We start from the raw sequence: 15,516 nt of genomic DNA, 5'->3' as shown, positions 1-15,516 counted from the left end.
TTTACGTAGATAATTAACTTTATTACTTCGCAAGTCTCTAATGAGGTTGGAGACCAGATAGTTTAGTTTTATAATTAAGCTTATTTGTTTGGAGGTTCAGTTGTTTTTAGATCTAGATAGATGTTTTTAGATTGATAGAGATGAGATATGATAGATATTGATTTACATTCAGAATTTTAGGCTCACCAAGATAGGAAACATGTTTTTCTCCAAGGTTGCCAAACACAAATAGGCAAAACACAATGAATGTGACATTTATATAATTCCAAATTGATTCTTGGCCCTTCTTGCTATATATTGTTCATTGTATATATGTTTAATAATATAAGTGTATATATAAAAGTTTTTAAAAATAGCCAGGTATGGTGGTGCATGCCTATAATCCCAGCACTCAGGAGGCAGAGGCAGGTGGATTGTTGTGAGTTCGAGGCCAGCCTGGTCTACAAAGCAGGTCCAGGACAACCAAAGCTACACAGAGAAACCTTGTCTCAAAAAACTAAAAAAAGAAAGAAAGAAAGAAAGAAAGAAAGAAAGAAAGAAAGAAAGAAGAAAAGAAAGGATTTCCTTCTGCATGAAGGAAACACATTGTATATAAATATCTTGCATGGATGTTGATGGCAAGAAGACATAAGAGCAAATTAAATGACTTTACCCATCCATCTTCAAGTATATATTTCTGAAAAAACATAGTGAAAATGTTATAGCAAAGAGAATGATTTTCTATAAAAACAATTTAAAACAAATATCAAGGATATAGATTAGGAAGTAGCTCACAAAAAAATTGGAATGCCAAATTAAACATATTGGCTGTTAAATAAATGATGATTGAATAAACTAGGAATCTGGATTAAAAGTCCCTCAGGTCATTAAGGAACTACTGATGTTCTTTTAAGTACATGTTTTCAATATCACATGTTCAAAGGTCTAAATTGTAAAAGGCATCTGGCCTGATTCACTTGAGGTCTATTTTAATTCAAAGAGTTTATAATTAGAATACTAGTAACCTAGCACTTCATGATATTTTTAAAGTTGTTTGAAAACTGCCAAATCATCACAGAAGGCTTTGCACAGAAAATGAAGAAACTGCTCAATGTGTTCAGGGTGTGATAGCTTCTACCTTTTTTATTTCCCTCTTGTTACCAACTCCAGGTCAACTATACCCCTTGGCTTTGCCATCGCTCTCCCTGTAGCCAAGAGGTCTCCTCGAAACATGGCTGCTTCTCAGAGGTCTACAGGGCTCTTTTCTCTGTACTATATTCTACCCACTACATCTACACCCATCTTTCCCCTGCCTGCTTTTTATTTACTAGTAATACTGTCCAGCTCCAATCACAGCCCACACTGTCAGTTTCTCCTCTGCGTCTACCATTGACTCTATAAAGTAAACATCAGACAACTGACTCTTCAAAGCATCAGATAGTGAAACTTCTAGGTTTTGAGGGCTGAATACCTTCTATTTCAACTATTCAGTTCTACTACAGAAATGCAAAAGCAGCCACAGGCAATATGTAAATGAATAAACACAAGGCAGGTTCCAAGTAAACTTTATTTGTGGACATTAAAGTACAATTTCAACAAATTCCCAACTGTATAAAATATTCTTATTCCTTTTATGGTTTTTCTATCATTTAAAAATATAAATGTAATTCTTAGAATATTGACCATGGGACTCTATGTCAGTAGGTAATTTTGATTTATAGGCTAGAGATTGCAAATCTATGACAGCCTGGCTAGTGTCCTTATAAGGAGACATTGAGATACATAAACAAATATTTGGGCACGCTGGCATGGAGCAAAGACTATGTGAAGACACAGCAACAGCAACCACACTAGTTATTTAGAAGACATCTCAAAAGAATTCAAACCTGTCAGACACTATTGGGACTTTCAGCTTCCAAACTAAGAGGCTATAGATGTCTATTACTGAAGGGTTCGAGTATTTTGCTAGTCATCACAGACACATACACACCCTCATCTGTTCAGCTCACTCCAGTATATAGAATACTTTTTACCTAGTAGCACATATACTAATTTACTATGTATGTCTCCCTTCTACATGATGGCAGTAATAACTTGTTTATTAATATATTCTAGGGTCTCAGCACTCAACTCTCTGCTCTCTAAGTGGAACCTTGGAATGTATCACTTGCTAGCCCCTCCCTCTGTCTCTTTCTTCCTGGGAGGCCCAATTCCCAGTTCAGCATCTTTACACCCATAGCCAGTAAAGAATAACTCAAGGATTACTGCTACTAAAGATGGCTCTCCTGAGACTAGCACTAAGTAGCCTCTCTCCCCGCCCCCTCTCTCTCTCTCTCTCTGTATTCTTCTAATACAATCTTTAACTGTCCTATGGCCTTTAACATGTTGATTACTGTATTATAGTTTTAATACAAGTTTTATCTTCTCCATTAAATGCCAAACTCCTTTATGGTGCAGCTGCTGCCCCAAGCATTTTCAATTTCCTTACCATACCTTCTGAGTACACCACAGATGCTAGAAACACCATAAACATTGCCGGCTCTTATGGAGATTATTATTACAAAACCATCTGTTAGTGAGTATATTTTGTAGGACTCTATCTTAAAACTTCATACCATTAGGATTATGAGTAAAAACCAAGAGGACACAATCATTCATTCACTGCAGTGATCGATGGGGACAAATCTCCAAGATGGATCTAGCTCTCTATGAACATAGGGCTCTGGGTTTTACTGTCTCATCAGTAAAGACAAGGAAAAGCATACTTTTAAATGAAAATATTACCATGCTAAATGCAATAAAGCAAATAAATATGTACCAAACTTCTTAAACTAGTGTAGGGTCATGAAGGGACTGACATCATATTTCCAGTGGCTACTTGATTGCTCTTAGCTCATACTCTTCTTTAAATTTATCTATTGACTCTGATTTCTTTAGTTTTCTTTTTTAAATATATTTTATTAATTTATTCATATAACATCTCAATTGTTATCCCATCACTTGTATCCTCCCATTCCTCTCTCTCTCCCTCCCATTTTCCCTTTATTCCCCTCCTCTATAACTAAGACTGAGGGGGACTTCCTCCTCCTGTATATGCTCATAGGGTATCGAGTCTCTTTTGGGTAGCCTGCTATCCTTCCTCTGAGTGCCATCAGGCCTCCCCATCCAGGGGACATGGTCAAATATAGAGCACCAGAGTTCATGTTCATTCTTGATATCATAATTACATTTTTCCTCTCTCCAAACCTCCCACATAACGCTAACCACTCTCCTTCAAATTATACCCTTTTTTTCACTATAAACATTGTTTCATACATTTATGTGCATAATTATGTATTTCTATTCTGATTTGTTTTTGGTTTTCCTTATTTTATTTTACTTTATTATTGTTTCATAGATGCCTATTTGTTTCCTAACAAGAGACCGAAAGTGTGTAGATCTAGTTGGGAGGGGGAATGGAGAGGACCTGGAAAGAGTAGGGGAGGGGAAATAGTAAGCAGACTATAATGTATGAAAAAAAATCTATTCTCAATAAAAGGAAAAATATACCTGCTCAATCTGTATACTGTTACTCGTATTTATGTTTTCATGTTAATTATATGTATGTATTTAAGGCTGACTTTTTGACATTGGACAATCAAGTGCTGTGATCATCCCTTTTATTTAATACAATATAGAGTGTTTTTGCTTTATGCATTTAGTAGGTATCTATGTGAATGCCAACATACGGGGGTACCCTGGAGGCCAGAAGAGGGTTTCATATTCCTTGGAACTGGAGCTAACAACTCTTCTGGGGTGCCCTATGTGATCTCTGGGCAGCCAACTTAGATCCTTTAGGAGAGCAGAGGTGCTCTTGACCACCGAGCCATCTTCCCAGCTTCCTTTTCAAAATATACAATTCTCCTGCAGACCTTATTTTAATGTTAATAAGTGAACCTTTTAAGCCAGGCGTGGTGGCGCACGCCTTTAGTCCCAGCACTCGGGAGGCAGAGGCAGGCGGATCGCTGTGAGTTCGAGGCCAGCCTGGTCTACAAAGCGAGTCCAGGACAGCCAAGGCTACACAGAGAAACCCTGTCTCAAAAGACAAAAAAAAAAAAGTGAACCTTTTAAATACACAATGCTGACATACATTAAGTAACTCTGGTTTTCTGGAAGTTAATGTTTACTGAGGCCACAGAGATGGTTCAGAGATTAGACTTGTTGCTCTTTCAGAGGAAACAAGTCTAGTTGTTACAGTTACCCATGTCCAATAGGTCACAGTTCCTTGTAATTCCAGTTCTGGCCTGTCTGACTTCCTTCACTGCCTCCCACTGGCACCCAGGCATAGGTGGTACAACTCCCATAGACAGACAGATACAAATACACATAAACATTTTTAAAAGTACTTGTCTATCTATACACACTTCCCATCTCTTTATATGTCAAAAATAATTTAATTAATCAGTCTGTTTTAAAAATTGGGTTCTAAAGTAACTATTTTTACTTTTCACTGTTTCTTTTTAAAATTTCATTAAACTCTATTTTCTAGGAAAGCCAAAATGTATTCTGTTATCAATCTTATTTTCTGATTTGATAGAGCTAAACTTTCTTAAATTACTATTTATAAAAAAGTTAAGAGCTTCAGAATTAAAAACTTAGTAAACATAGCTGTTACATATGTGAGAGCCATATACAAATTATCTCACATTTTTTATAGAATAGGACATTTTTGATAGAAAGGAATGAAATTATAACACAACTCTCAAAAGTTCTAAATTGTAAATTTTACCATGTGTGAAGGAAGCATTTGTGTCAGATATTTTGTTTATGTTCTAGCATTTTAAATTGGTTAAGTATAAACATTCTGTCCTTGTATTTGATAGCAAGACCAGCAGTTGGTTGTGTCTTTTCCCCAGTGAAACTTAAGTAAATACAGAATGAAGCTAATCTTTATAGTTATAATAAAACCTTTTTTTATAGAATTGGCTTCATAGCTTTTGGAAGTCTTTAGACTTTTGTTTGGCTCAGGGAACAAGACAATGGAGCACTTTTTTATATGTCATCCATAAATAAAACTGGGTCTCTGCATTTTACTGTATTATGGAAGACAAACATGACTGATTTCTCAAGACTCTTATCCCAACACGGTGACCTTGAAAACAATGAAATCTTCCACTGTGAGGGTAAAAATACTAAGCAGGGGAATTTGCAAATCCGCAAGGAAAAGTAAGCAGCAGAGAAAAAAAAAACAAGCAAAAGCAAAGCTTAGTAAGTCAGGTACCTAATCTCAACACATGGAGGTTAAGACAGAGGGATTGAGAATTTGAGGCCAGACTTATCTAGTGAAAAACCAACTAAAAAAAAAAAAGAAAGAAAGAAAAGAAGAAAAGAAATGAAAGAAACAAGTGTCCAATAATACAGCTTTAGTTTTATTTTCTGATAAAACTCTTACAGTTACAATATATCAAAGATGGTACCTGTTTTGTTTCTACAAGTTTTTTCACACATCAAGATTAAAAGAACACAAATGTCTCTCTTTCCTTGTTGGGATTCGTTGGTTAGTTTGCTTGCTTATATATTAAAATGGGTCTTATGCAGGCCAGGATGACATCAAACTTCCTGCATAGCTTAGGTGGGCCTTGCGCTGATATTCTTGCTTCTAGCTTTCAAGTGTTATGTTTATAGACATGAGCCAGCATTCCTAGTTTACTCTATAATTTTATTCATTATTTTAGGTCTATTTTAATGTACTAGTTTTAGTTATACATATGTATTGTAAAATCAGAAATAAAATAATACACAGTAATATACAACTCATATGTTATATGTGTGATTTTTAGAATAAATGAGCATGTATATTGCCCTAATTCCTTTTAAAACTGAGGTGTTAGCTGGGTACACTGATACATGCCTATAACCCCAGCACTTGAGGAGGCAGAGGCAGAAGCAGGTTAGAGGCCAGCCTGGTCTACAAAGGGAACCAAGGACAACCAAGGCTATGCAGAATAACACTAAGAAAAGAAAAACAAAAACTGCTATAGTGTTTATTCTTCCTTTCCTTTCAATTACAGAGTGACTTTCAGTGCTCTGGTTTTATCTCTAAGAATTCTATAGCAAGAAGATCCCCTGGACAGAAATAAAAAAAAAAAGAGAGAGAGAGCAAAACACAAAAATAAAAACAAACAAACAAACAAAAAACTCACTAGCGATTAGAGTGAGGGGCTCAAGTGGCCCAAATCAGAAGGGATGGTAGAGGCAACAGTCACAATGCGGCCTGCCTTTGGGAAAAAAACACGCCAAGAAACAGAAGTGAAAGTTGGTGTGCATTTGTTCGCAACAGGCACTGGAGGTTTATCATTTAGCATATGAGAAATGAATATGTGTTGAACATTAGCCATGTCTTAGGCACATCTCAGGCTCTGGGTAGAAACAACAAATAAAGCAGACATGACTGTCCAAAACTTCTGCCACCTTTAAAGATGATTGTGACTAAGAAGAAAGACGTTAGATGTGTCATTTTATGGAGAAGGCGGAATTTGTGTGTCTGTGTGTGTGTGTGTACGCACGTGCACATGTGCATGTGTGTCTATGAACATGTATTTCCAGGTTTATCTGTGTCGTTTTCAATCTGCCTCTGTTTTCTGCCATGCTAAGCCTGTCTCCTGTTACTATCACAACTCTTCTTTGTTGCCTTCTCTGTAAAAGAAATCACAGAACCTGACATAAAAGAAAGTCCTTGTAGGAAGCCCTGGATTGGATTGGCTGATCAGGAAGTGACATGAGGTTCTGGAGCCAAGAATTAAAGCCTTGGCATAGCTCTTCGGGATGAGTGTGAATTTCACTAGGAGAAATCCATAGTGAGACACATATTTTGGATCCTTACAAATCTGGTTTTATATCTTAGCCTAAGCACATCCTAGAATTTCACAGCTTGGATTTTTTTTTATTTTTTATTTTTTATTTTCTTTTGGCATGGAGTATTTCCATGCAAAATACTCACTGGTACGGCTTCCACCCAACAATGTGATTCCAAACTGGCCGCATTAAGTGATACAGACGTAGACACATAAGATTTACTTGTGGTATCTTCTCCTAATACCGTGAAAAACTAGTCTATATGCCTTAGACACTACTATACAATCAACAGTGTGCTATGTCAGAGAAGCAGAATTAAATTTTCTCTGCCTATTAGAGGATGTTGAGCTCCTTGGGCTCTGACAGCAACACCTGACTCTGTTCAATAAAGCAGTGTTGATGAGTAATTAAACGCAGAATAATATGGGAAGAACTTGTACCCTGAGAGCTCAAGCGGGAATTAAGTCAGCCAATTCCGCAGAGTGAAAGAGAGGCTCGTGGCTTCCAGGAGAAGATAAGTGAGCTCTGAGCAGGTGTTTAACTGATGAAATGTGACCTTCACTACCTGACCACTCAAAAAGGCCACAGTTCCTCTCTAACTAGAGAGTAGGACCCTCTGCTGGGCTTGGCTGAAAGTTTCTACACCTATTTGGTCATGTGTGAAATTCAGCTTTCAAATGATGTATCCTTTACCTACAAATAATGCTATTGATTGATTGATTCTTCCACAGGTGCTTGCTCATCTTGCTTTGACGTATCTCTCATCACCCTCTCCCTCATGCTCAAGTTTGTTGCCTTTTTCTTTTCTTTTTTTTTGGCTCTCCACTGTCCTTGTCTACCCTTGGTGAAAACCACAAGAGAAAGCTCTCTTCTGTCCTGTGAAATCATAGCAAATGTTGCCGAATTGCCTGCCAGTCAACAGCCCCATCTGACTGCCCCATATTTACTTGCTGTAATCACAAGGCAATGCAGGGCAGTTGGGAACCATGAAGAAATGAGCTCACAAAGCCATAAGAGACAGCTCCTAATATACATTTCATACATGTCCCTTAAATGAATAAATGGAAATAATAGTTGCTACTAACATAAAAAAGGCAATGATTTTAAAATTGCTGTTGATTATATAGCATTCTTTGCATATGTTACAAATTACTAGGAGCAAAATCATGATTAAGCATTTAGTTTTCATTGTTAAAATTTTAAGTTGAATAAAATGATCTATAGGTGCTAGTTTAATAACAACATCAAATGTAAATACTTGTTGAATGCTTCCTAACAAGAGAAATATATAATAGATAATTTCTGTCCCTAGCCATGAGGTGCCTCTGTATACAGCAGTCAACTGATTTCACAGCTGTGTGATGGGAGACAAAGCTAGAAACCCAGTCAAAGCCTGCTTACTATTCACCTGCGTGTGCTGCTACACTGCATCAGTTAAGGACTGAGCAGACAGCAGCTCTCCTGAAACATACTTTTGAGATTCAACATAAAATTTTTCCTATTATAACAAAACTTGTCATTAATGGTATGATAAAGCTCTAGGTTCAAGCTTAGTGGGTAAAAACCCTGGCCCCATGGACCTGACAAAGTAACTCCTATTCTCAGAGCCCACATGAAAAGCCAGATGTGCTGGTATACACCTGTAATCTTACCAATAGCATGGTGAAATGAGAGGACAACCTAAAAACCTGTGATCCAGCAAGTGGGAACTACAGGCTGCAAGTGCAGGAACAACTGCAAGGACATGACCTCAAGATGAAAGGTGAAAACTGACTATAGAGGATTGTCCTCTGACTTCTGCATATGAGCTATGGCAGGCTAATGGTCACATTCACAACACATGTTTACACACACACACACACACACACACACACACACACATATATATATATATATATATATATATATATATATATATATATAATTTAAAACAGTAGAAAAGAAAGACAACTAATATTGAGCCAGACATAAGACATATAAAAGGATGGATCAAGTTAAGCACTTGTTTTGATAGGGTGTCTCCCATAACAAAACCTTAGCACAATCCTTGTCCCACAACCATAGGCATTTTATTCAGCTTTGCTTTGACTCATTCTCTCTGAAGTTACATAGTGACAAAGAGCTGGCTCTCCTCAGACATTACTGAATGTGGATCAGTAGCTGAGTTGTTGTCACTGTCCTTTAAAAACACAAAGATAACAACAGTCCCCTGAAAAGGACTTTTTGTAATACCCTTATATCCCTGAAATGTTTCTACTAGGCAGGTAGAAGGGATGTTATTAGGGAGATATTCTGCAAGTCTTGATGAAACTATTTGCTTATAAATGCATTTAGCATCTGCTGTAAAAGTCATAGCAATATCAATAAATTGTACTGTGGCCAATTGGACTTGGCTTTCCTGTACAATAAAGGGCACCTCTTCAGAACTCAGATACATACTAACCCTGAGTTCACAAACAGATACCACTGCTGACAGAATTATTTGGAGGAAAATATACATTAGCAAAAAAAGTCCACATGTTCACACAACAGACATAAATGATATCTACCTCTCACAGTGTCGTGATAGCATCTGCCACAAAACACATATCATGTTATCTTTTGTCATCAATGAGTTTGACTTATTACAGTAATATCCTTTCTTAAAATAGTCCATTTTGGTCCAAATGAAAGATAAACAATGATAGTGGAGGATGTGGTTGATATGCAGGTATCTTATGAGTCTCGGGGAATATGCACAGCTTGTTCTATGGAGGTGGAATAGCATGATCATTATTAGTTGTGTCAAGCAAAGAAGCCGATAAACTGATCTGGGTGAAAGAAAATTAATGTGCCCAGGAATGGGATTTTGACATTGTGGACCAGGAATAGTTCTCAAATGCCCATTTGTTGCAGATTGGTTCTCACTTTGCCCCAATTGGGAAGTGGTGTAATATTTAAGAGGCGGGACCTAGTAGAAAGTATTTGTGTCACTGAGGCATGTCCTTGGAGTGGGACCCCTGCCCCCTCCTCTTCCCTCTTCAAGTTGTCTTATAAGAGATACTGAATGAAAGAAACCAATACAACATGGACCAAAACCTTCAAAGTGGTGAGCCAAATTAAAACTTCCTTTTAAGGTTATTCCCTTGGGTATCTGTTACAGTACCAAGAGGCTGATAACACAGATGGGGCCACCTGGAGAGTTCGGAGGCAGAAAGAAACAGAGAAGCACTGGACTCTTTCCCTCTTAGCTGCCCTTGAAAATGTAGGGCATCTCTTTTCTAATTTCCACTCCTATTCAATACTCCTCTGTAGTTTCCCTTTCCAGTTTTCAGGAAGAGCTTCTCCGTTTTGTACATTTTCAATAGCTTCAGAGGTAGCACTATGTGGATCAGCTCCTTGTATTCTTCCCATACTCAAATCACTTTACAAGATTGCTTCCCAGAGTGTAAGATCCCTCTCCAGCTGGCACACTTTATGGTGATGTCTACACAAGAAGCTCAGTGGTCTCTGCCTGTATTTGGGGATTCCGAGTGCTTCTCCTAATACCTAAGTGAGGCTCTGGAATGCGTTTCTGACATTTGTGACATGGAAGCTCTGATTCCCTTAAGCAAAAGGGCAAAAGCACCTCTTACGAGTATTTAGTTCTTCTCTTCAGACCTTGCGGAAGGTATTGATTAATTTAGTCAATTAGTCCACAAAAGAGCTTTAAATTAATCATGTCTAAGACTGTGAGATCAGACTTCCTAGTGCTCTGAAATTGTCATGGTGATAAAAAACAGTCTTCCATCTGTAAAGAAGAATATTTAAGCCTCCAGGCTCACCTGATATCCTAATTATAGAAAAAAGACTAGAGAATACAAATAGAAAGGCAGCACTAACATAAAGATTTCCTTGTGAAGTTAAAAGAGTGACCAGTAACTCGAGCACACAGCTGGTGTTTCCGCTAGGATCAAGGATGCTTAATCAGACTGGCTCAAGGAAGATGTGCAAACACTTAAGCAAGAACCCCATTCCCCTGTTAGCCTATAACTCCTTCATGAGAAGTGAATCTGGAGAAATAATTCTTTGCGCAAATTTTAAAATGTAAACTCTTGCTGGAAAACTATTTTTATATGCTCATTGATGGTCAAATATAAATAACCATCCTGTGAGTTTTTATGTCAGAACAAGTTTCAGCAGAAGGAAGAACACACAAAAACACATATCCGCAACGAAGAAAAGAACAGTATAAAAAATAATAACAAATTTAATAAGTAATAATAAAAACAGTGATACCATTTTGTATGCATGTAAATAAAGAAGACCATATAATATTTGAAATGTAATCAAAAAGTCAAAAAGATTAATTTCAAAGTAACACAAAATAATGAATAACATGGATTTCAAAACTCACAGATCAAGAGATTGCTAATAGCATATTTCACTGCCAGGACTACATGACCTGGAAACTAGAAAGTCCTATCATTTTTGTCAGCAGAATTTTGAAGTTTGTCAATACTTAATTACATGATATCATCAGATGCAGGAGGGAGGGGATCCAGAAAGCTGAGGAATGAAAAAAAAATCTATGCTCCTGAAAGGGAGGAAGAAGAGGCTAGGAAAAGAAAAAGGGCACATGGCCAGAAAGTAATTTGTCATTTCTGGGGTTTTGTTAATAGCTCCTCTTTCCTGTTCATGCTTTTAAATGTAACATTAAGGTATTTAAATCTTTACATGACTTGCTTTGTGGGGGCTTGGTCTTCGAGAACTAAATAGTATTATGAAAGATTTAAAAGGTTTTTTATTCCAATTTGGTGAACAAATGTATGTTGTCTCTGGGTCCGTGGGTCTATCTGCTCCCTTCCTTTCATACCCCCATTCCTAGGCTGAAGTTCTGTATACGATAGGATGAATTCTTACCTTTTGCTTTTGGTAATATAATCTCATTAAATCTGAAGTACTTTAATACATTAAACAACAACACAAAGCTTAATAGGATTTTATGTTACACTCATTTTTGCTTCCCTTAAGTGAAGAATTAAACTTTCACACACCTGTAGATTGCAAAGCTGAAGCCTGCAACAGAGCTCCAAGCCATATCTATCTTGAACATATGTTTGGGGAATTGCTCCTAGTAGGAAAATGTGCCTAGGTCTTGCTTTTTCAAGAACATGATATATAGAATTTTTGGTTAAATGTCCAAATAAGCCTCAAATAAAGACCATTTAAAAACCCATACTATGTTACAAAACTAAAGGAGAAACAGTTCAAAACCTGGCATCTATTCTACCATTACCCATTTTTGTAATGGTATACATAGTTGTAAAATAGAGTGCTGATGCACAAATTGCCCACTGATAGACGCATCAAATGAGTACAGAGTCATCTTTCTATCCTGGCTCCATTCGCTTAGATGGACTAGAATATACTGTGTCAGAAACCCCATCTAGAACTAAATCTGATGTAGCATATCAAGAAGCAAGTATCAAATTGAGGAAAAATAAGATAATTGACCCAGGATTAAATCTTGATAATCTGTCGTGCAAGCCATTAATGTGTGTCACTGCTCATCAATCTTTATAATTTATAACAAAGAATCTTTTTAAGTTTTTATTTTCAAATAAAGCCAACATATGTGTTTTGGCAATATTCCTTTATGTATATTTCATTTTGAGTTAAGGTCTTAGTTTGCAACTCAGCCATGGCTAGGATTCACTTTGCTCATGTCGCAACCCCCTGAGTTAAAAATCTACTCTTTGAGAAGGACTTAATATGAAAAAGAATACACTTAAGAAGTTTTTGGACAATAAATATGTGTGCCTTCTTGACTGAAAAAATTTACAATTGAATCTGTATTCTCTCATTTAAATTTATTTTAGAAAAGTTACTTACATATATATGTATGTATATGTATGTATGTATGTATGTATGTATGTATGTATGTATGTATGTATTCATACCTTCAAAAGCCTAGGCATTTTCAAACTTACCTTAAAAGCTTTCAGCTATAGAAGGTGTTTCCCTCTTGCTGATGACACCATTAATGACATATGTCAAAAACTATCTATGTTTATACATCTTTGCAATAAATTTTCTGTGTATACTTGGTAACAAATGAGAAGCAACTGCCAAGAAAATACAAAATTGGCATTTCAGAATTAACCTGTTTACATGTAAAAAGAATAAAACTACTTCCTAATATAATGTCAACTGAGGAACTAAGGAAAAGAGATTTGATTATCAAAAGCAAAAAGTCAGTCAATACATGTTCACACTTTTAAAATTTTTGATAACTCCAAAGACATATGCTGATTGTTCAGGGTGCAATTAGCAACTTCTTGCATATCTAACCTTAAAACAAAATTTTTAAACTGATTCAGCCCTGCTTCCTCCTTCTTCATTAATTACTAGCTCAGGGACCCAAAAGCGTTCTAATAAATTTTACATTAGAATCTGCAGTATGAACAGAGTACATTATCACAGCTACCAGCAAATGCATATATTGGCCCTTGCAAGCAGAATTCCAAACAGTTATGAAGAATCCAGTTGAATTTCAAATTTGGTTTTTATTATGCTTGAATAGAAAAAGGAAATTTCATAGGAACCAAATCTCCATAAGCACATTTCTGAGAACATCGATCTATCTTACAACCCGATGATGGCCTTGATCTCCTACTTCTCAAAATGCAAAGGTACGTGGCCTTTTGTGCCTCAGAACAAGGAAACTGTTCCCACCTACACTGATTTCTAAATGTGCAATGAATACATTTAAAAATACTGCTTCTATACTAGCTTCCCACGTTGTCACTAGACAACCTGTATGCTGTCTTATTTAGCATTAATATTTATGCTTTACAACTTCACACCTACTGTCATCTCCATAAAGGCCTTTGAAATCAAAAGTTCAAGTAAACTTACACAAACAGAATAAACAAACAGGGCACCAGGCAGCATCACAGCTTAAAGATAGAGGTACAGCTACTGAACTACATGGAGAGCTTTACACACACACACACACACACACACACACACACACACACACACACAAAATTTTTCAATCTCTTGTCAATATCAAGCATCAATCAATGTACTGAATATTAGTGACCAAGCCATGATACCTGAAAGGATACAGTGTCCTTAACAGAAAGTAGAGAACAAATAAACAATGCCTGATAAGGACATATTAATCAAAATAAAGTATTGACACTATTGGAGACTAGGTAGAAATACAACAAAATTCCAAGTTAGAAAAGTCGGGCACAGGCTGCCCATAATTATTTCTTAAGTAATCGAGATTCACCACATTGTGCCCTGCTTAGGATCAGCGTGTGGGTATTAATAGGATGTGAACGGTAGGATAGTAAAAGCTTCTTAATACCCAGGGACATTTAGTGTCACCCTTCGATTTCCAGCTATTCTCTGAGAGTACTTCCCCCTTTCAAATTGCCAATGCCATCACATATGCAGGTGTGCTAACAAACATACCACATCTTCTCCAGATGAAATGTGGCACGGCTCAAATTCATCTCTGAACCTTACCACTGTCTGTGTTTATCTGTCTCTTTTTCTTTATTATTCAGCCAGGTATAGTATAACATTAACACAGCTTTGTTTTCTCATAGGCTCGATAGGCCATTAATGATATCTGTCATCAGTGGGGACTAATTTTGGTCCTGCCTGGCTTTAAGTTAATGACAACACTCAATAATTTCATGGGTAGCAAAAAAAAAGCTACTGGTTTAGTCTCATTATTTTATAACACCATAAAAATATTATCTTGCTATCAGCACTTAGATTGAAAATAGAGTTTCTATTTCATTTTGAAATTCACCACAGTGAAACAAATACCAACGATCTGAACACGTTACTCTTCAGCTGTTTGCACATTTTGTTCACATTTTCAAAGGAACTCAGAATTCTCAAAGAAATGCCCTTAACCCCTTCACTGCCATACACCAAGATCAAACGCAGCCAGCAGTCTATGGATTATAATAAACAAAGAGTTGTAGAGACTCTTTAATTGCTTGCTGGGAGGACAGCCTTTAAGCTGTTCCCACAAACTGCAGCAAGCAGCAGGAAGGGGGGATACCCTTCACACAACTGTGCCTTTTTCTTTCTTTCTCTCTTTTTAATCACAGACACTGTTTCCTTAGACCAAGGCACAGCTAACAGTGGCGCTGCCAGGCGAACATAAAAGATACATTCAGACAATCCGGTTTTACCCTCCAGAGCAGAGCTGCGCGGCTCATGTCTTTAAGGAGCAGGAATGTCAGCAAAGGAGACTGCATTTTATTGATAGCATTAGGAAAAAAAGAACACAACAAAGAAATAGTGAGCGTTTTCTACTCTGATCCAACTCTGTTACCATGCTCTGCCAGCCTTGATTAAAAAAAAAAAAAAAAAGCCATTACCTGTATGAAGAGAACCTGTTAATAGCCTGAGAAGATACTGGGCAAATTTCAATATCTCACGTTTACACCGTTTCCTACAGCCACTCATCTTAAGCAACAAGGTATTCCTCTGAGGAGAGTAGAAGTCTTTGCCAATAGAAAAGGAAAAAAAAAAGAAGAAGAAGAAGAAAAGGCGGCTTCTGAGGGGGAAACTTCTGTCTCAGTTTATGTATCAGGCTGCCTTACAACTCCTGGGGAATTAGCTCTGAGTGCCTGAGTCAGAAGGTACACCAGCCAGTGCAGATGCAAGAGTAAGGGGGGGCCACTGAGAATGCCCTGCCTCTTAGGATGG

The 15,516-nt window shown here is 37.1% G+C and overlaps 1 protein-coding gene across 4 annotated transcripts in view; it reads right to left on the bottom strand.

The window, feature by feature from the left end:
- The window catches only part of KCNIP4 (potassium voltage-gated channel interacting protein 4), a 1,038,736-nt gene that overhangs the window by 790,090 nt on the left and 233,130 nt on the right, over positions 1-15,516 (bottom strand). The window contains exon 1 of one of the 4 annotated variants that reach the window (XM_084799185.1): positions 15,186-15,313. The exons of the other annotated variants lie outside the window; for them this stretch is intronic. Coding sequence (XP_084655311.1) covers positions 15,186-15,273 — 88 coding nt within the window. The 5' untranslated portion in view covers positions 15,274-15,313. Of the gene's footprint in view, positions 1-15,185; positions 15,314-15,516 lie in introns of those variants that run through there. 4 annotated transcript variants of the gene reach the window in all.

The sequence above is a fragment of the Acomys minous genome (genome assembly GCF_964271855.1).
Source record: "Acomys minous genome assembly, chromosome: 10".
NCBI lineage: Eukaryota > Metazoa > Chordata > Mammalia > Rodentia > Muridae > Acomys > Acomys minous.
This window is presented reverse-complemented; position numbering and strand designations above follow the sequence as displayed.